Consider the following 21,848-nt stretch of genomic DNA (forward strand, 5'->3'; position numbering starts at 1 on the left):
CTCAGCGGAGGCCCCTCCGTCACTCCCACACAGCCCTGTCCTTGCAAGATTCAGAAGGAAGAAAATACAGAAATCACGATCTCCCTGAAGTCATCTAACTCTGCTCACAGACAAACACATTGCATATATAAACAACGAACACAGACACAAATGATTAAGAAAGGAATGCTTAAAAGGAAGCCTAAATAAATAATGAAGTAATTTAACATATAAAATTGCTTCAAATTTAAATAGCTCCCCTTCGCTTTAGAATTAAAATGCCAGCAAAGCCTTTGTGAAGTAGATTTTACAAATTCTGTAATGCTTAGTAGATACAAATAAATTATTCATTAGTAGAACTCACATTTGGGTTTTATTATACTCTGTAAAATATACAGGAATCTTGAAGTACTGAAAGAGTGCAGGTAAATACAGTATTCAAGCAGTCACTATTTCTATGTACATGCTCATTAATTCTTCAAAACCCCACAAAATTATCAAATAGATCAAAATATTGTCCCGTGTTTCCACACTATGTTCAGAAAACCAGCTGATAATTTACAATATCATAAAGATTTCCAGTTTCACAATACAAAAAGGATAAAAAGGAAATTGGAATCAGTTTGTAGTAATTTATTTGTACTTTACCAGGACATGCAAGGATTCCTTGCATGTACATAAACAAATTCACTTGAAAAGTAACAGTTATAGTTAAAGCAGAGCCAAATGAAGTAAATATTCATATTTAACAGCCAAAACTTGAGCTTACTTATGTCAGTTTTTCATTCTTCAGGCAATTAAAAAAACCACAGTAGTCTGTTATAAATTAAAAAAAAAAAAAAATTTGGGCAAGTCTGAACTACATTACAGGGACCTGTTTCTGCTGTTTATTTTCTAAACAGAGCACAACAAAGATACACAGCTCTTCCCACAGACCAGACACTGTACTTTTTTCCTCTAATAGGGAAATATACTTTTAAATTCACCCCCCCCGCCCCCCCTTGTAACTCCAGGATTTAAAAAAAAAAAAAAAAAAAGTGATAGGGATATACAATTTTAATCTTACATACAAATTTATGATGTAAGGAAGTGGACAAATTATTGAAAAGAACTCTCAGTCACAACAGGGTTATCAAGACATTTCACTTCAATTTTTTATGCAGTTTCATAGTTTCCAAGTTACTCCTGTATTTTTAAATTAAAAAAAATCTCAATCGAAAACCCAAACGTTAAAAAAAAAAAAATAAAATCTAAAACTGTGCAACAATTACTGCTTCCCTCCCACATCTCCCACCCCTTCCCTTGTTTATTACACTGTACATTTTTCACCCTGACTTCACCTTGTTAGCTGGTTTAATTTTAGTATTATAAAAGTATGACAAGTTCATTTTCATTTAACTTAAAAGAAAAAGAAAACAAAACTTAGAAGTTCATCTGCTTTCTTTCATGGTACATTTAATAGTGTCGGAAGGCTTTCAGAGGATTAAAAAAAATAAAAATCAACATTTAAAACCAAATCTAAGCTTCTTTTCCAGAAGTAATTAAGGTTTGGTTGAAAAAACTTCTCAAATAACCTATTCCAGTTTTCACAAAAACGTATTTAATTAAAAAAAATCTTTAAGTTATTTGGTCCTTTGGCAATTTGCAGCACAAACAATGCCTACTGTACCAAACTCATTTATTGCCTTCAAAATGGTTTTAGTTTTATTGATAATATTTAAATCGAGCATCCTTTGTGTTGTACAATAGTGCTGTTCATTTACATCAAGTAGGGTGCCCAATCTGCAGAAATTACTCCCGGCACCAGAAAGAGAATGGTAGACTACAGTTAAATAAAACAGTTTTGACATTCTTTTTTTTTTTTTTTGCCATGGATTCCAAGTACTTATTCAAGAATTTATGCTTCTTCTGCAAAATATGCTCTTAAAAATCCTCCTAGAGTCTCACAGATTTCTTTTATATGCAACCACAATAAAAAACATCTTCTTAAAGGTCTGTCCTCTTTTTGTATTCAAACACTGATAGCTTTTTTTTCAAAAGCACAAGTCTGACCTTCCAGTGTGAGGGTTCGCTCTTCAGACCTACAAAATGTAGTTTCTAATAGGTCTCAGAATCGGAGTCATTGAGTTCGTCTTCTTCTGTGTACGGGTAGCCACCTTCCCTGCCAATGTTGTTGAAAGTACAGTAAGAGCTATGGTCACTCCTCATGATTGGCAAGGAATCGAAGGTGACAGTTTTTGAGGTGTTGGTGTAATGATTAATGGCATTGAATGTAAGGGAAGGTAATGTGCTGCTCGATGAAACAGGCATCATCGTGGCCAAAATGAGAGCTAGGCAATCAGCCACATCCTTATTGGGCGCACAGGCCAAAGCTGGTGTGTAACCTAGAAAAGTCAAGAAAAAAAAACCACCTTCATTTAAAATAAAGACAATGTAAAAATTTCTCCAAGTTCATGTCATCTTTCCGCTGCTAAAGTATTTTACATTGCTTAGTTCTGCATTGTTAAAAAAAAACCCAACGTAAAATTAAATGCATTATCAATTAGATTTTTTTTTTAACTTTCAGTTACAAAACCAACCCAGAAGTTTGTGGGCTTTGGAACAGAGATGTAATTGATTTGTTAAGCACAGTCAGATGCTCTAGGCCAGCGAGCAAAGCCTGGATTTGGAAATGGTGAAGACGTCACCAGGCTGAGGAGAGACAACTAATGGCAGCCAGCAGTGATGGGTGAAGGCATTCACTAGAGAGCCACTGCAGAAACTACAGCTCAACATGTTAAATATTTTGTCATCCAGAAGCTTCCATATAGCTGTTCATCACAGATAATTATTTTACTAAGGCAACCCTATCTTAGTAACAGGCTGGCTAAAGCATCAGGGCCAGTTAATTGAAAAGGCAGAGCATAGAATTTAAATCAACCTATACTTTACTACAATATGCAGTAATATAAAATATAAAGCCAACGTCTAACTTTTATTTGAGGGATACCAATTAAGAAATCCCCAGAAGTTTGGGGAAATACTGGATTAGAAGGCTAGGCTTGCAGAGGGAAACTATAGCTCTTGGCTGCCCAACTGGGCTGGCCGAACTCCTCCTGCCAGGCAACGCTGCTGCGACAAGCCACAAACGCAGGAGGTCTGGGGCTGTGGAATGATTTGCACTCAGGTCACATAGCTGTGAAATCTCTCCTGGGTAACCGTGCCTCTAATAATCCTCCAGCATTTCTCCTTTGGCAGGTTCCCCCTTCCCTATCTACTTGCCTCTACTCATTAAATGTCAAGAAAAATGCTTCAAATTCTCTTGAGTGGAGATCCGCGCATTGGTCCTGTCTCAGGCTTTAGACTTAATCATTCAGCAGAGCACCTGAGGGTAAGTTTTGGCACAGGTCTCAGGGTACATCTACATCACTGAGGCACTGCAATTGGTGGTGATAACAGCAGCTCTCGAAGCACGGCAGTCACGTAAGTACAGCCACAGATAACAGCTAATTCTGCTGCCACGACCAAAGCAAGTTCCCTCTACCCAGCTCCATGCAGAAGCGGGTGGCCAGGTCACCTTGTAGCATCCTTGCAGTATCTCACTGCATGCAACAAATACACCCACAATGAACTGAATAGGAAAACTCATGTTCAGGTACATCTGGGAATCTGAAGTCCTGCACAACGCCCAGTGCACAACTTAAAACTGCACAACATCCAGGTAAAAAGCACACAAGTAATTTTAAATAAAGGATGACTTTAAAGCAAACCACACGATGGATTTCTATCCAGACCTTAGGAATGCATGGAAAATGAGGCAAGTGTTTTAACCAGCAAGCGTTTCTACCAGCAAGTGTTTGAACTACCAAGGAATCATCTTTATTGTAGAAGTAGATCCAGGTCAAGTTTTAGGATAGAGCTCAGGAGTAGTTACTGTCTTGTACAATTGCACAGAAGTTTTAAACAAGTAGGCACGTTATGGAAAATAACTGTAGCCAGAAATTAAGAAAACAGCAAGCAGGGGACAGTCTTGCAGTTGAACTACTATTTGCTCAGGATAGACCTCATGCTTGATGCTTGGAACAGAGTAAGACAACAGTCCCTGCCCAAAGGAGCATACAGTCCAAGGAAAGGCACCGATAATTCAAGCACAAAACGCACCAGGTGACCATGCGATAGGGCCGTACAGAAGTGCAGCGCAGCAGATGTTTTCACTGTTAGTAAGGTATCACAGCACTTAAACAGCTCAGAGCTAACAGTGACAGTCTGCAGAAGAGATACATTTCGAGAGGATTCAGAAGCGAAGGCCAGAACTTGCTACCCTCGGGTGCAGACTGCATTTCAGGCATGTAAGGCAGAAGAGAAGGCTCAGAAGTGATACTCAATGTACACATTGAGTACACAATTGATACTCAAATGCACACAATTTAGTATCTGCAGTTGCTGGAGATTGTATGAAGGTAAAGATGACACACAATATAAGTTTATTCAAGCTGGCTGTGTTCAACACCATTTCTTTCACTAATGTGACTTGATAAAAGTTCAAAGAAGAAAAAAGAGCAGTCACCCACTACCTTTTTAGTTTCTTTGTTTTCATGGGATTCGTCCCCCACCCACCTCCCTGACTGCTTCTTGCTAAGATCTTGAATACTCATACTTATGTTCCTTCTGGAACAGAGCATCCCAGTTAATCACAAAAAAAATGAAAGGCCAAGGTAAAGATTAAATAGAATACTTGCTTCTGTTAGAAGTTCTCTAAAAACAGTGTTTATACTAATATTCGATTGTAGATCTTAAGCTCCTGGCTTTCACAAGTAGAAATATCAGTTTTATTCTTGCCTTAGCAAGATGAAGTAACTGCTTGCACCATGAAGACTGCGATCTGTGTCCTCCCCACTTTATTTTTTGTCTATATTATTTTAAAATTATAACAACAAATTATATTTTTATGTCCCATAACTGCAAAGTGATCATTCATAGGTATAAATACTTCAAATATTCTTTTAAGAAGATGTTGGTAAAGGTACCAACTCTACTGAAATACTCTTACTCAGTCTCATATAGTGTTTCCCATAATCTGTACTTGTATCTGCGTAAGCTTTCACACAACAACAAAAAAATGGCTATATTCATTTGTCAATGGGGCAAACAGAAGCAGAGTGAGGTGAACCAGCTTCCTCGCACAACAGAAAACGGAGCCTGCATCATGGATGCTGACTTAAGACCTGGGCTCCCTGCCCCAAACGCAGAGCTGCTCCCTCCCCCGGGGCTTGAAAGTTTCCATGAAGGCACCTACAGGAAGATCACAGGGTTATTAATGTGGTCAGTGCAAAGACAGTTCTCAAGATAAACTGAATGAAGTCTTACACTTGGGAAGGAGAAGAAAGTCATCTGAGGCATGAGTCACCTCGTAAGCGTTTACAAGAAAAATTCCTTCCAGAAAACAGATCTCCAATATAAACCAGAATACGAGTACTGGAAAAGAACTAGACAAAGAAAAAAAAAAATCCCCTCCCTCCCCTTTTTTTTTTTAATTTTTAAAAAAGCTTGAAAGGCCAATGATCACTGTAATGATGAATCGAGAAAATAAGAGAAACCTCCGTGCTATGCCAGCCTCCGGAGCTGGAGGATGCCTCCTCTGACTACTGTGGTGCACATTAATACAACATGTAAAAGATAGACCGTACCAGGAAATTTAGCAAGCCTAGTAAGTTAAATAGCAAGGAAAAAGCCCAAAACCAAAAAAATTTGAAACTTGGGTTGAGTGACCAAAAATAAAACTTCACATGGTGTCAAATGAAAGAAAAAGCCAGTAATTTCTTTTAAGAGAGGTAAACTTGCATAAATAATATTGAATTCAACAGATTTTTTGTAGATGTGGGCGATGGCAAAGTTTCATCACGACAGGTGTGGAAAAGTGGAAATGAACTGAAAGATTTGAGTGAGAACTGATACAGAACTGAGGAAGAACTCTCAACGAGACTGTTTTGGGGAAGTATACCAGAGAGTTAATTTGCTGTTTCAGTTGCATTTAATCTTTTAAGAACCAGGATTACATTTTTTTCCAGATATATTAGTTCTTAAATATATCAAAAAGTGATCTCGCCACATTAAGAGATGCTCTATAACAAAAGCAGTATGACTTCAAATCTAGAGTTTTAAGTATCTTTAAAATTATTTATAAACTGAAATGCAGATAATTGGAGTGATTTTTTTTTTTTCTCCAAAGCTCATGTTTTACAGTAATTTTCTGTAGCCTAGATATAGCAGCAGAGGACCATTAAGTAGCTCTATACAGAGACAGATCCAAATAGAGACCACTTGCAAAAGAAGTCAGTGCAGCCTTTACAGAAAGGGACAACTTCAAAGACAAAAAGTGGAATACCACTCCATACCAGCTGTGGTTCTGCTGGTTACATGTTCCAGATATCAAGACACGCTTCCGTCTAAAACACTAACTAAAACTTTACCTTCAATTTCATCCAGTTCTATCTGAAATGCCAAGCTTGCCTGGCAGATCACTGAACTTACCCAAACAATGCAAGAGCAAGAGAATGTCAGTGTTGTGATGCAAAATATTCCAGTGCCTACTTCTTCAGTCTGCTTTGCTAAACAGATAACTTTCACCCCCAAAATGTAAGAATCATACTCTTCTAAGCCTTTCTAATAAAAAAAAATAATTAAAGTTTCTCATATATTTTTACTTTATTAGAATTAAATAAATGTATGTAATTTTTTTTTCTTCAGAAACTCTTATACTCTAGCAGTAGATGCTAAAATCAAAGACAAGTAGACCTAAAGCAGAACCTGGCTATCACTACTGCCAGCTTTTCCATTTAATAGAAAAGGTACACTATGGAAATCAAGACGACTTTTGCAACAGGTTTAGCAAGCTTGCCGACATACTAATACTTCTAAGAATTAAGAAAAAATTACAGTGACAGGTGAAATAGGTTGATAAATTCCAGGAGAGTTTCTCTTGCTGTCTCACAACTCGAAGTATTCGTCACTTTGCACATACTGTACTTTAAGCTGGCACATTATTCCAACAGAAAAAGAATGAATTGTGAGTATTCTCAAGGCTGCTTAAAATTTTATAAATGAAGCAATTGCTATTAGAAAAAAAAGAACCACAGTGAGGAACACGATTAGGCAGCACTCAGAGTTACTTTAAAAAGAAGGTTTAACATGTTGCAGTTAGATCCCCAGGCTGCCAGAGAACTCCCACTTCTACACAAACAACGTTTTTCTCTGTTAGGTCAAAGATCCACCCTAACAAGGGAGTCGCTGGCTGCACATGAAAAGCCCACAAAAATACGAACATCTCCAGTTAGCTTACTTGTGATGAGAAACAGAAATCAAAAAGATGTGTTTTCCAATCTTTTCGGTTTAGGGAGTTTCATTTAGTAGTTACCCCTGTCCCTTATTTTAGGCCAGGAATGATCCCTAAATCACCCATGTCACTTTAAGCAGTGTCATTTGAGAAACACATAGAGGAAGTCACAGAAACATTAAGAGAAGAAAACCTTTCCAAACGGGAAATATAATTAGAACTATTAATTAGGCACATCCCTTCAGGGGAGGCAGAGGGAAGGCCCCCCCCCCCAGCCAGCTGCTGCTTTAAGACACATTGGGGTATGGTATAAGAGCAGGAGCTCTTACACTTTTCAAAGCACAGCTTTGGAGGACCGCAGATGTCTTATATGAAAATATACAAATAAGAAATTGGCAAATCTAATTTTCTTTTGTTCTTACAAAGAACAGGATTTATTCTCTATGATAAAGCAGTTACTTTTTCTTATTTCTACACGCCAAAAAACTCTAAAGAGCCAGAAGCTTGAGACCAGTAACTGAGATCTGTAATTTATACTTGCATTTAAAAGCTAACACCAATATACCCACAGTGACAAAATGAATGGCAATTCAATCCAGCTTCTTAACAGCTGAAAGTTCTATTTTACTTTGAGCATTATGATTTTCTGGCTGTTTTAAGTATGCCAAAGCTTTAGTGTATTTATAGGGTATGCATTATAAAGCTACAAATGCAAACCAAACACTTCTGTGCTGTGACCTGTGTTGTTCCTAAGTTTTCACTCTCCTTACACTTCTGCTGCTTTGCTAAAATGACCCATCACCAATACACTTTTTTCTATGGGGAAACCTACTGCGAGGCTCCTAGGAAATTTCCAAAGGGTTATTGATTTTCCATGAGCTGAGTTTAAAACCACAGTTCCTTACGGGGAAACAAACTTAAATTTTTCTTACCATTTTCATCTACAGCAAGTACACTTGCTCCCTTCCCTAAAAGCTCTTGAACTACAACCGTTAGTCCATTCCGAGCAGCGACATGCAGAGGTCTGTGAAGAGAAGCAAACTCACATATAAACCTTAGAACCAGATATTAAGTAAGATAAGTAGGTTGCATCTAGTTAAACGATTATTGAAGTATTTATACTTGTATGTTATTTACACGTTATATAAATATTGTAGATATAACTAAGATGGGAAAACCAGCACATCTCTTTTCTTATTGCAAAAAAAAAAAAAAAAAGTACAATAACAATTGTGCACTTCCTTCTTTTTATGGCACCACACAGTGAGGAAGTAGCTACTCGAAGTCCTACCTGCTTATGAACTTCATCATGTTAAAAAGTTAGAAACATGTTGTACCCTACTGTTGATAAATCCTTTGCTGAACTGCTGTAACAGATATCATCACATCTGAGAGTTACTGCATAGCACTGGCAATAATCATTAGAGTACTAACAGCAGAACGGTAGTCACATTTTATTGCATGTCAATTCTTGTAAGAGATGCAGAAGGATTTAATCAATCTGCCTTTTAGAAACCACTGTATTCCATTGTGACTAGACATAAAAAAAATATTTTACAGTATAATGCATAAAGCTAGGAAAGCAGATTACTTTTCAAACTCCCAAACTCCTAACCATTAACTCTGTTTTGTGGTGACTTGATCTATCACGGAAAGTGTAGCTTTACCTCAAATATTCTAATTGTATCTTTTTCAAATGCAACAGTTTTTCAAAATTGGTTCCCACTGACTTAAATAAAACCCTACCACCACTCAGCAGGAAACAGAATAATCAGCTTACTTCCTTTCTGCTTTATCTTGCTCTTCGTTTGTTTTGAGATTCGAAAATTGTTTGAATTAACTGTGAACTATATTCACAGTGCCTTACTTAGAGACCAGAAATGCAAAAACATACAAATAGATACAGCTGCTTCTATGGTGCTTATATTAAAGTATTAAAATTCAAGAACTACTGCACACCACAGATATACTAAAAACAATGTACTGTAATTAAAATTTTAATATAGAGGCCACCAATTTTAATGCTTATCTTGCCACAAAGGAGGACACTGTTTAAGCTGTTTAGAAAGTCCATTTAGTTATTAAAAAACATTTGCTAAACCAGTAATATTTTAAACAACTTCTAAAATCTCGCAATTTATGTAAACATTTCATGGAGGTGCGAATATGTACCTATTTTTCCCCATAACATCTCTTGATCAGACTATATGAGCCAAGGCATGTGGGTGGAATTACGTGAGCCTGCGGTAGCATACTTTCCCACTTCTGTTCCCATCTCAGTTTTGCTTTTCATTCTCTCAAGACATCCCCGCTTCAAGCCAGAAATGAGGCAAACAATCCCTTTCCTGCTTTCTGGTTATTTCATGCTGCCTGAGGTGAGCCGCGAGAGCAGAAGAAGAAGTCCTACTATCTTAACTCCTCAGTTCAAGATCATCTCTGGAATCGTTGGAAGAACCGTAGGAGTTTGAACACGACATATTCCAGAAGGGATGTAAGGCCAGAGAAATATGCAAGTTGCTTACAAGTTCTAGTGGTTTTTTTCCTAAATGGTCTGTGATAGCGTTATTAAAGCAGTCTAACAATTCATGTACATAACTCCGCTACATATCAGGTGTCAAATATTGCCTGTTACACAAATACATTCTTTAAAAGGAAAAACCTGCAGAAGAATCATTTAAATAGCTCATTGTGATATATATTCCCCAGTATAACATACCACTACATTTTTAAGTTTTCCTTATGATTGGGCTAACAAAATAGGCTTAATTCTACTTGAGAGAAGATCTCCTGGAAGAAGAATACTGTAGTCTCCATAATATTTAAGAGAAAATAGTCTTTCACCCTAGTAGGAATAGGTGTCTTGCTAACATAAAGCATGCTGAAGAATAAAAGCATACTTTAGCTAAGGTTGTGTGGGTTTTTTTTTTCATTGGCTAGCTTTGAAGAGGAAGTCTTAGTTTGCCTTGAATGAGTTGTTAACTGAAGTGAATTACAACTGAAAAATCAGGTAATTTATAAAACAGAAAAATATGAGTTTACAGGTAATCTCAGTGGATTGCAGTAATTCCACACAGGATTCCCTAAATCACAACACCGTAAGATTTATTTATCATCCCTTTCATTCAGCTAAAACCAGAACTTTAATTACGAGGAAAACACTGTTTCACCTCAAGTCAGTTCAACTCTAGGTTCCTATTAAGCAATTAAAATTAAAAAAATTTGGAAAAAGATTCTGAAAAATATTCCTCTTTACGAGCAAGATACACACCAAAAGCTCATCTGTAAAACACGCTCACTGCTGATACGTACGTTTGCAAGGCTGCATTGGTGGCATTGATGAGGTTTCTATCCGTAATCTTCTCCAGTATTAACAAGGCACTAGTTTCATGACCCTTAATACAGAACAAACATCTGTCATATAACAAATAACTCTTCAAAAATTGTTTTCAATGCCTTTTCAAAGCAACAAGTTAATATTTGCAAACAAGGCAAGTCAGACTATGCACACACCTTGCTGCAAGCCAAATGGAGTGCTGTGTTCTTAGAATTGTCTTGCAAAGTCAGATCAGCTTTAGCACTGCTAACCAGCACCTCTGGGGAAAAAAAAGATGTGTATTAACTAAAAGCATATTCCTTAAAGTCTTAATGGCTTACATTTGTGCAAAATGGAAACACAATTTGAACAAAATATATCCACAAGAACATTAACTATAAGGCAACTTTACCCATAGTAAGATTAAGAAACCTAAGAGCAGAAAGAAATACAGCTTTCTCTTTACCAACTGTATTCGTCTGTCCATTTTCTGCAGCCATCATTAAAGGTGTTTTCCCAGAAGAATCTACAGCATTCACTTGAGCATTGTGACTGAGCAGAAGCTGTAGACACTCAACGTGATCTGTAAAAGCTGCTGCATGAAGAGGAGTTCTGCAACAGATCAAAAGACAGTACGGCCACGGTCAGCTGTGCTTTCTACTTTATTCAAAGGGGTATCCTAACTGTGATCCTGCAGGTACAAAAGACTGGGCAGTCCCTCCCACCGATCCTTTGAAACCAGTAAGGCTGGAGTTGCGACTGCTGCCTTTAGAAAGTCACCTTCAAGTTTCAAAGAATTCCCTCTATGTAGTTTATAACAGAGATACAGTTCGATTCAGAAAATGTAAAATATGCATAAAATACTATGCACAAAATGATACAATTTAAAATGTGCTCAAACTTGCCTATATAATAAAAAGCCAATTCAAGTTTATTGAATCAGAACAGGATTTTGAAAAACCTAAAATTTATTTCTAGCACAGAATAAAAAAGAAAAAAAAGATCTTCAAAAAATAAAAACAGGGGGAAGGGGGAATTAACATAAGTAGCAAACACAAAAGACCCAAATGATTATAGAATTTAGCAGAGCCGCTCTATTACATTACAAACATTCTTCCACTGTGCATTTACACTCTTACCTTCCTTTCGAATCTGTTGAATTTACAATACCAGCACCTAGTGTATCAATTAACATTTCTGCAGCACCTTCATTGTCATTTATCCTACAATGAATTAAACAGGCTGTTATTTACAGAATGATAAATCTTTTGTTGAATACAGCAATGAAATGTATGAAGAATAATCTTGCACTTCCTTACACAGCACAATGCAACGGACTGAAAGAATTTCCTTCCATTTTCTGGAAAACTTCCTGTTCCAGGAGGAGCTCTACACAACTGTCATGACCTAAAGCAAATGTAAGAGTTAGGTATTAAAAGAAAAACCAACAAACCAACAAACAGGCTTATTTATGGATTACAACAAAAATATGTATCTAAATCAGATAAAGCAATATTTTATTTGAACATTTCAAAGACACACTGATTATATTTGATAGGGCTACATTTAGGAGCTAAGACATTTTTAGAATCCTGAAAATCAAACTGACATTTAACACTGTAAACTTTGTGAAATTTAGAAGGGATCTCATACTGTCTGAAGAACATCCAGAACACTTAATTTAGTTCTTTACACCTCCACGTTCCAAACTCTTCTGTACATTTACCATTTAGTCTACATGAAAACATCTCCACCATTTCAGGGTTATTTTTATTCCACTGTCTTGCTAAACCCGAAGAAAAAAACAAGTTGATAGTCATAACAAAAGCTTAAAAAGAACTTGCTCAACCTATCATATTATTATTTTCAAAATTCAATAGCCTGCTGCTGTACAGGTAGCTAACAATTGTGACTATTTGTTTGATCTTCAATGTATTTATGCAGAGAACCTTGGTTCAACATTCACCAACGGCTAAAGATTTATATTTTCACAATTCCTGCCAAATTTTCATTCTACAAATGAAGCGTATTTCAGGTCTGTTTTATTCAGACACCGTGGTCACTCTGAAAATGGACCAAGCTGGGAGTTTTATTTCATGAATGTGATAAAGAGATGTTATTCTAGTTCGAATTATCAGTGTACTGCTCAGTTGCTTCAGCTGCGAAGACAGTCTAGTTAGTTATTTACTTAAAGCAGTTGGTAAAATGAAGCTCTAAACTCTTACTTCTTGATCTTTCTCTATCATGCGATTCAGAAGTGAAAATGAGAACCTCTACTATGTCGGAAATGCACACACAGAACAAAATTTTGAGCAAAGGAGCTGAATGAATTTCCTACCTTTTAAGGCCTCCATCACCCCCAAATGCAAGAAAAGTAACAGTGAAGAAAAAAAATTCTTATTGAATCACTTTTATCTACTTTAGCTTCTTCAGCCTATCAAGGTTGATTTGAAGCAGGTTTAAAAAAAGATTTAATCTGAAACCATTCCTCCCAAGACTCCCTGTGAAGGTTATTTTTTTGGGATATGTGGCACATTTCTATTCACAGGTACTATGCTAAATTTCTTGAAAGGCTCCTTGAGGCATAAAACTAAGAAGGCACTTTATAACAAAAATGCAGTACAAAAATAAACACCTCAGATTATGTATTAGATGTTAATGCATTCCTCCTCAAGACATCACGTCTGTCGTATCGTCACATTGACTAACATGAACTGAAAGGGGACAGACTTTATATGTTGCTTTTAGAAGCAGTAATAACTTCTATCTCATTATCAACAAATACATTTAGACCTGTATTTTAACTTTAATGTATTTTACCATTATAGCAGGCCCAGTGCAGTGACGTATAGCCGTGATTGTCTGCTATTGCAGGTACTGCATCCACGGATGTAGCTGACTGCAGGAGAGCTCCTAGAACGCCTATATGTCCGCATGCAGCTGACAAGTGTATAGGGGTTCGCCCCCTACAGTCTCGTAATAAGGACTTAGCACCATGTTGAAGCAATGCTTCCACACATTCCTCATGCCCGGTAACTGCCTGGGAGGGAAAGACAGGAAATAGTAAGTTTGCAAATATTCATGTATATAAGCCAAGGTGTTTAACTAAAGCAAGCTAACTTCAGGCAATTTCTTACATTTTTAAGTAATAACAAAATAAGCACAGTTATTATTTTTGTTCTTGGAAAGAGCCATTCTGTTGGAAAAATAGCAGCGTATTATAGTATTGATGACAGAATAATTTCTTGGAATAAGACTGAATGAACTGCTAATCTCTAGGGCTCATTCAATTGTCTTATCTGGCAGAGACTATAATAAAAAAAATATTTGGCATATGGCATGCATCACACTTTTCTTCCTCCCATTAACACTTCCCCCACCCCATAACAAAAAGTTGTACTCTGGGACCTCTCCAGCCAACACTTCACAGCAAGATTAAGACTCTGAAATTCCAAAAGAATTCTGAGGGTACATAGCAAACAGGCAAAAAGCGAGCCTTTTGATAGCAACTAAAAAGATAATAAAAAACTAAGAATTGCAAGAAGAGAATAATGAGAAATCCATTAACAATACTACATATTAAGTCTGTATTTTAAATTAACATGTATAAAACTGGAAAGAACAGAAAAGGAATATTCTCTTACCCCTCTGTGTAATGCCGTCCTTCCCCACTTATCTTTGGCATCTACATTTGCTCCTTTGTTAAGGAGTGAATAAACGCAGTCGGTGTGCCCATTGAGAACTGACAACATCAGAGGAGTCCTAAGCAGAGTGCAAAATAAAATGTAATCGACAAACTAGCACTCAGCCAAAATATAACAACTCCTGTCCTTCTGGACAAATTTTACATCATCAGTGATCTTCTCTAGCGCTACCTTCACTGCAAGAATGCTACTTATATTTGCTTTTTAGATTCAAGAAAATAAATTCATATCCCCTAATTCAGAACTCCTGATGAAGTTACTAGAATCCATTATTTCAGCATCTGGGCAGTAAGACACATTTTAGTTTCCTCCCAACTAAACAAAAAGATTTTTCACTGTCAACATTATGTTTATTGCAAAATATACTGTTGCATTTGTCCTAGTTCAAATATCATCTCCCTTTACAGTAATAAATTAAAAATCATCCATGTAAAATATGTATGTTTCCTTTTATAAAATGCAATAACTTGTGAAGGACAAAATATGTATCGTTTAAACTCACTGTCCATTTCCATCTTGAATGTCCACTGCATTCTGTGGTTCTGCATTTCCTATCAATAGCCGCAAACATTCCGAGTGACCATTCGTAGCTGTAAAACACCATATAAAAATATGAGTTTTACATTTATTGCCTTTGAGTATACCGCTCAGAGCGGTAACCTGCTCAGACTAAAGCCCATTAGCTTGAGAAGCCACCGTACACCTTTACCATTGTTATAACTTAAATGAAAACCCAAAAATATAAACACTACAAAAATATTTCAGAAATGAAGCATTCTCAACTGTACATATTAGAAGTAATTGATTCCAACTGGCAATTGCCAACAGGTATTTATTTTTGTCACATATAAAGGAGGTTGCACACATTAACCATAATTAGAATATATGTTTATACAACATCCACAAGAAGGGATAACTGAATATAATAAGCTTAACTTTTGCTTGTTTAAGGCACAGGTAAACACATACCTAGCCAATCATACACAAATTTTGTTAGCAAGTGTGGCATGTGCATAGTTATGAAATAGTAACTGAAATCACATTTAGAAAGAGGGGAAGGAAATGTAATGCATAGAAGTAATTAACCAAGCAGTAAAAAAAAAAAAAAAAAAAACAAGGAAAGAAAAGAAAAAAAATTTGCGAAATCACATTTAAATGCAACTCTTGAAAGATAAATGATTGCTTGTTGGAGGGGAAATGATTTCTGACAAACAGCTGCTGTATTCAGTCCACATACGAACCATGACAATTCATGCTTCTCTAGCTGACAGAAACGCTAACAGAACTTGGGAGAAGCTAAATCAAATTGAAGAACACAGCTTGCGCTCACGGACAACAAATGAAGTAGTTAGAATGATGATGTTTTGTACATAATGCTCTTTTTACTGCAACATTTCTGTAACACCATAACTATAAATGTCAATTTAAATAAACCTATTTTCAAAGAGAGGAAAAATATAAGAATATAGTATGAGTGCTAGACTTTCAGAACAGTAGATTTATAGAAGTTTTCTAGGAAATGCAGTGAGAAAATATTGCAAAGGATTGCAGTTATTTTGAAAATACTCAGGAGTCATTTAAATCCTTGGGAGAAAAAACGAAGTATAGTTTTCATGTCTCTTCTCAAACTGAGAAAATTCTCCAAGACTCCAGTCATTTTTAGAAGTATCTTACTGCCAAGACAGGCAATGCAATTCATGTGTCTAAATTTAGGCCTATAGTTTGGGCTGCATGAAAGACGAGGAGAGAGAGGAATGTGTCACTGACACCTGTCAGCACAGCTAGCCTAGCTAGTTGAATGGACAAGGAGAATGCACCCTGCCAGAGCAGCGTGGAACAGCACCCCTCCAGCTGAAATGATTTATTGGGTTAATACTGGTTTCTACCTGCAACTGCTTTTGTTACACCTTTCTCAGCATAGCATATACCTTAAAAGTCATTGTCTATTCCTAAACACCATTTCTTAGAATATTAATGGTAGAGACTTCGAAACACGAAGATGATCCACTTCAAAAGCCAAAATTTTGGAGTTTAGTGGTAAGCACATACCTGCAGCATGGATTGGGGTCCTCTTTACAACGTAATCTTTCACCAAGATTGATGCTCCCTGATTAATGAGCACATCTACACATTCCACGTGTCCCTTAAAGGCAGCAAGATCCAATGGTGTCCTTCCATTATTATTCCTTACATCAAGGTCCAGCAGTGACTGCACTAGCACTTCCAGAGCTTGATGGTGGCCATGATAGGCCTACAAGAATAAAAACATTCTTCAGTTTTCCCATCCTTCATATTTTTTTCCTTTCTTACCAGGATTACGTAAACAAAACTGCAAAGATAGTATTTTTGTTTTAACATGTAGAAGAGCTACTGATGCAGCTCCTCCACACTCCTCCTCTTGGTGTTTTGGGGTTTTTTTTTTTTTTTTTTCTTTTCCATTTTATCCTTTCAGTCAGCAATTGGAACTACTTTCAGAAAAATCATCTGTCTCCAGTTTGTATAACTACCAGTATATTGAATACTGCATATTTTGTTACTTTATGCTATAGTTACACCACCCTCAGATTATTCCAAGTGAGGAACACATGCAAACTTAACTAATTCCTATCATTTTTTTTAAAAAAATATTTTAAAAAACTAGTAAAATTTGTAAATAAAAAGAATACAGTACAAATACCTACATAACTGGTAAAACTTAGGGGATGAAACAGTTAAGAGATCGGAATACAAGGATAAAAAAAAATAGCAACAAGAATACTCCTTAGGTATGTGTCAAGACAAAGTGTCAGTTAGTAATGAAAATAAACACCTACAACTACGGTTTTATAACTTCCATAATAAATTTTAAGTGTATGCTCATGGATGCATAACCTCTGCCCCAAACAAAACTCATTTCCAGGAACAGTGTCTTTTAACTGCTTGCATTTACCAGTATTAAAGATTACTTTTTTACTTTGGTCATATATATATACACACATAAACACACACACTCTGCATGAGACTGTTTTCAGAAAGTACATTGTGTTTTTTAATTGCTCCAAGTGCAGTGAAAAGATGAAGGCTACACATTGAGCTGGTTATTCTGTACTTTGAATATATTTACATAGGCAGTTTCATCAGGTCCTCTCCTACGCTACTCTTTGTGCAAATCCTTCTTAAAGAATTAAGGACAAACATTTCTCATACTAAACAATGATGATGACTAAAAAAAGTCATCAATACTTACAGAGCAAGTCTTCTAAAATTTTCATTAGTATATATAATAATATAAACCTTAATTAGAAGATTCCAAGTGAAAGCTGTTCCATGAAGCAAGTTTCAAGTGAAATGCAAAAGCCACCCTGTATAGCTCATTCGGGAATATTAGTACGTATTTTTGTGTGTCATTTATTGTTATTGACCTATTTTAAAAAAATCCAGAATGAATAAACCTATGTCAACAACTATTTGCAATTAGATGAGCTATCATCACTAAAGTATTAAATACTTACAGCTAAATGCAGTGGACTTATAGGTGCTCTGTTGTCTGAATCATTCAGCATGTCAGTACCTGATGTTTCCATGAGCTTAGCAGAGAGAGAAAGTCAGAGTGAGTGCAAAACCCCCTCACCTTTAAAAACATTCAGCAGTAATTGCTACAGTTTTCAGTATACACAGTTTGAAAAATAAAGGAAGAAAAATAGGAAGAATATGGGATTACAGTTTCCTTAGGAATTCTAGATCTCCTTCAACCTTTTAAAGAGTTTGAATTGCAATGAATCCAACCCCTCCCCCATATTAATCTCCCAAGCACAGTTGTTTGATTCTGCATAACAACGCAATAATGAAATCAGAAACTAATTATTTTTCCTGAAGGAGCCATATGAAATAATATAGATGAAAAAGGGAAGACAAGGACAGGTGAGAACAGCTGTAGAAGAAAAAAAAAAACAAAACCACCAAACCAAACAACTAAGCATTTAGATTAGGTGAAAAGTCAGTAAAAAACAATATGAAAAGCCAGAAGGCAGGATTGATTTCTCAGAATAGAAAAACATTTCCCAAAGAGAAGAAATGGACCCCAAAAGGCACAAGCACTATAAAACAGGATTAAAATATCTACATATCTATATACATATCTATTTGTTACTTTCAGATGTGTTCTAAGGTTTTAATTCTGGGTCTTTTTCAAGACCATATTTAATTTAGTAGACTAGTAGAATTAAAACATTCAAAGTGTTTGAGGAACACCAAATACATCCAGATCACTAAGTTTTCATTATCACATTTTTATAACATGGTCATATGAAAGTTTAAATAAAAAAAAAAGGCTTAAAAATTATTTTCTATTTTAATGAATTGCAATTAAATCTAAATTGTAACCAAAATTAAATAATACATCTTTGCATTGAAGAAATGGTTGAACAAAGCCTAAAAATAAGCAGTGTTTTTAAAATTACGTGTTCCCTTTTGCTGTACAGTAGTACTTTAACAGTGAGAAATAAAGCACACTTACAACATCTAGAGGCGTTTCGCTTGCAATCTGCAATTAAAAACATTCAGAATTCATGTTTGAATACATTTGAATATAAAAGTATAATTTGTGTAAAAATACTAAGTTGTGTAATACAGAGAAGATAAAATTAGCATATCAAATAACATACACATTGCTGCAAAGGGATTAATAAAAAACTACCTGAGGCTTTATTATCCACAATTCTATTATGTGGCCGTTAGTTACTGTAACCAGGTAAACTATTGTAAAATGCACCCTTACTTTACAGGTTTTCCCTACATTTTAATTTGCTCCTTGAAATGACATTTGTGAAATTTCTTAACATTTCTCAGTGGGATAATCTTTGGTTATTTTATTTCAGCCATCAGGAAAAAGTTTAGCAGTGTATTCTAAGTTAAGAAACAAAGCAAAACTAATATCCCACATCCCCAATCAGTTATCTCTTCTTCTCAGCGTGTATTATCTTTTTAAGCCAGTATCTAGCATCTTAGCTCCTCACCTTGCCCCTATTTTAAGAGTACCAAATGCTTAAATATTCATCCTTACAGGGGCCGAAAACCACTATTGACCTAGCTTACAGATGAAGAACCAAGGTGGAGGTGTCCCCTGGCCTCTGCATCATACTCTGTAAGAGCAGCTGTTACAGCTTTCATCTATGATATGTTCTCTTACCAATTCAAGACATAAGCGATGACCGTAAGCAGCTGAATAATGAACTGCGTTGTATCCTTGTTTGTCTCGAATCCCTGGATTGGCATCGTTTCTTAGCAAGTATTCCAGGCACCTATTTAAATTGACATACGCAACCATATATCTAAATGTTGAATTTCAACTTTACGCTAAGTGATAAATTGCTCCAATTCAATTGGAAAATAGAATACAGCACGCATGACCACTGATTTAATGTACAATACTGGCTGGACTACAGAACACCTAACTCATTACACCGAGTTTTAAGGTCAATCACAAAGCTTCCAAAATTTGAAAGAATCCTTCTCTGCAGACATCCTGCATCCTCTGAATTAACTGACTTGGTTAAAACTTGTATTTCATGGCTATTTTCCTCCTAAGTAATGCAATTGCAGTTACCTTTGTTAATATAAATGATTACTATTTTTGTAGGTTTTTCTGTATTCAGTACATTCTTTTTTACTTTAAACAGAAGGAAGAGAACCAATAGCAGAGTTCTTCATGGTATGTACCCAAGAGTCCCACACACATACCCTTCCAGACACTAATTTATCGATTTATTTATATAGTAAACATACTTAGATGTTGGCATACTTACATCCTACCATTCCTTACTTTCATTACACAGAGTTATAAGGCAGAACATGATCAGCACAGTTGCAACCACAGACATTCAGCCAAGAGGTTGAAAAATAGGGTATTAAAGTCAGCTCCATCTCCCTATTCTTCTGTTTTTGAGAGACTCCGTGCATGCACGCTAAACAATTCCAACCAATAACCCTACTTACTCATAATTTCACATTGTCTATCATTACAGCAGCATTTTGCTAAGTCATTAGCATGACCTTGAACTTGCTGGTGAAGCCATTTGGTTTTCTGAAGTGTACAACAGGTCACCATCCTATCCTCTCTCTGAGATTATGAAATACTTCTCCTTTATCAGTTAAATAAGATGCATGCAAAGCTAAAAAGTATATTATCTTGTTAAATTCAGCTTGGAATCTTTATTCCTCAGCGCAGTTTATCTAAAGGTCTCGCAGACTACCATTATCAGTAGTGACAAACGGGCCAGTTGGATACACTGACACTGTGAGGGTTTTAGTTCCCAGTTATCTCATGGCAAATTGTTTGGTAGAAAGTTAAAGGCATTTTCAATGTTTGTAATTGTATGATATAACTATGCTGTGATGTCATGTAAAAAACTTGCAGTAGGGTGTGGCAGGTTTAGATTTGAGAGGCAGGAATCCTAACGTGACCTCTGATCAATGCTGTTAAGAGTAGAAACTTAATCATTCAAAAGCCTGGAGAACATTCAAACTTTGGAGAAATACAGGCAGAAATCCTACGAAAGCAGCCATCTCCTGAGGGAAGACAGCATGACCCTGCAACATCAGAACTCTTCGTAAGTTCTTTCAAGGAAGGGCCTGGAGCCAGCAGATGGAACAGAGCAAGTTCAGCATCTGAATGATGACCCAGTACCAGCTGTGATGAAATGGAAACACATTTCAACGTGAGTTACGACAGCTGTACTGGCTCAAGGGGCTGATAACCTCCTGTGCAACAACACCATTTTGCTGAAGTGAAGGCCTGATGTTTGCTTTTCCACACAAAGGCTGGGAGTAATAAACCAAGTGAGAGAAGATGAAAGGGTCAAAAAGCTGCAGGAAAAACTATGAACAAGGAAGTGTCTAATTACAAAAGTACTCTGCCTCATTACAGGTAGGCAGTGAAAAAGGTAAAAATTCTCCAGTTTTAAAGAATGAGGTATGTAGCACAAGATGTAAGTAACTTTACAACAAGTTCAACGTATCTAACAAAAAGCTATCTGTAAAGCATGTCTATGTTTTTTAATCAACTAATTTGGGTTTTATTTGCCCAGTTAACAAATGTCTGGATTTCATTAATAGCAACTGTGCTTGTATGCTTTTATTGAATTGAAACAGGATAAGATTTCTGAGAATCGGAAGACAAGTCAATTTGTCCCATCGAGTGAGAACTACCGTCCCTACATTCTATTTGTCCAATTGCCTGTCTGTCTTTCTTAATCAATGATTTTGTATTAACATCCATGGCTCATTAAGAAATGTGGAAACATCACTGGCCTTGGCTATCTAAATTTCTATACTTATGTACTTTCTATATTTGTGTGCTCACAAAACCCACAATATGCTAAATACGCTGCAGGAAACAAAGTCTGCTAAAAATCCTTGAGTACCCATTCTTTCCAATTCAAAACAGGTAATTATTTTTGCTGTTTCTTCTCATCCAGAAAAGAGATTAACTTTGCATCTTTTGCATACTTAACTGTCCTCAACAGGCCTCTTTAAAAGGAGATTAATCAAACTTTCTGAAAGA

At 36.2% G+C, this 21,848-nt stretch overlaps 1 protein-coding gene across 2 annotated transcripts in view; it reads right to left on the reverse strand.

The window, feature by feature from the left end:
• Window positions 1-345: 345 nt before the first annotated feature.
• ANKRD28 (ankyrin repeat domain 28) overlaps window positions 346-21,848 on the reverse strand; it is a 41,831-nt gene continuing 20,328 nt past the window's right edge. The window contains exons 11-25 of one of the 2 annotated variants that reach the window (XM_082499317.1): window positions 19,476-19,587; window positions 18,804-18,830; window positions 17,800-17,874; window positions 16,358-16,559; window positions 14,811-14,898; window positions 14,249-14,366; window positions 13,425-13,644; window positions 11,924-12,011; window positions 11,744-11,827; window positions 11,071-11,216; window positions 10,802-10,884; window positions 10,601-10,683; window positions 8,224-8,315; window positions 2,032-2,363; window positions 346-795 (exon numbers count right to left, since the gene is read on the reverse strand). In XM_082499317.1, coding sequence (XP_082355443.1) covers window positions 2,077-2,363; window positions 8,224-8,315; window positions 10,601-10,683; window positions 10,802-10,884; window positions 11,071-11,216; window positions 11,744-11,827; window positions 11,924-12,011; window positions 13,425-13,644; window positions 14,249-14,366; window positions 14,811-14,898; window positions 16,358-16,559; window positions 17,800-17,874; window positions 18,804-18,830; window positions 19,476-19,587 — 1,705 coding nt within the window. In that variant the 3' untranslated portion in view covers window positions 346-795; window positions 2,032-2,076. Of the gene's footprint in view, window positions 796-1,281; window positions 2,364-8,223; window positions 8,316-10,600; window positions 10,684-10,801; window positions 10,885-11,070; window positions 11,217-11,743; window positions 11,828-11,923; window positions 12,012-13,424; window positions 13,645-14,248; window positions 14,367-14,810; window positions 14,899-16,357; window positions 16,560-17,799; window positions 17,875-18,803; window positions 18,831-19,475; window positions 19,588-21,848 lie in introns of those variants that run through there. The other variant, XM_082499316.1, reaches the window with a different exon arrangement.

The sequence above is a fragment of the Vanellus vanellus genome (genome assembly GCF_965231255.1).
Source record: "Vanellus vanellus genome assembly, chromosome: 2".
In the NCBI taxonomy this organism is placed as follows: domain Eukaryota; kingdom Metazoa; phylum Chordata; class Aves; order Charadriiformes; family Charadriidae; genus Vanellus; species Vanellus vanellus.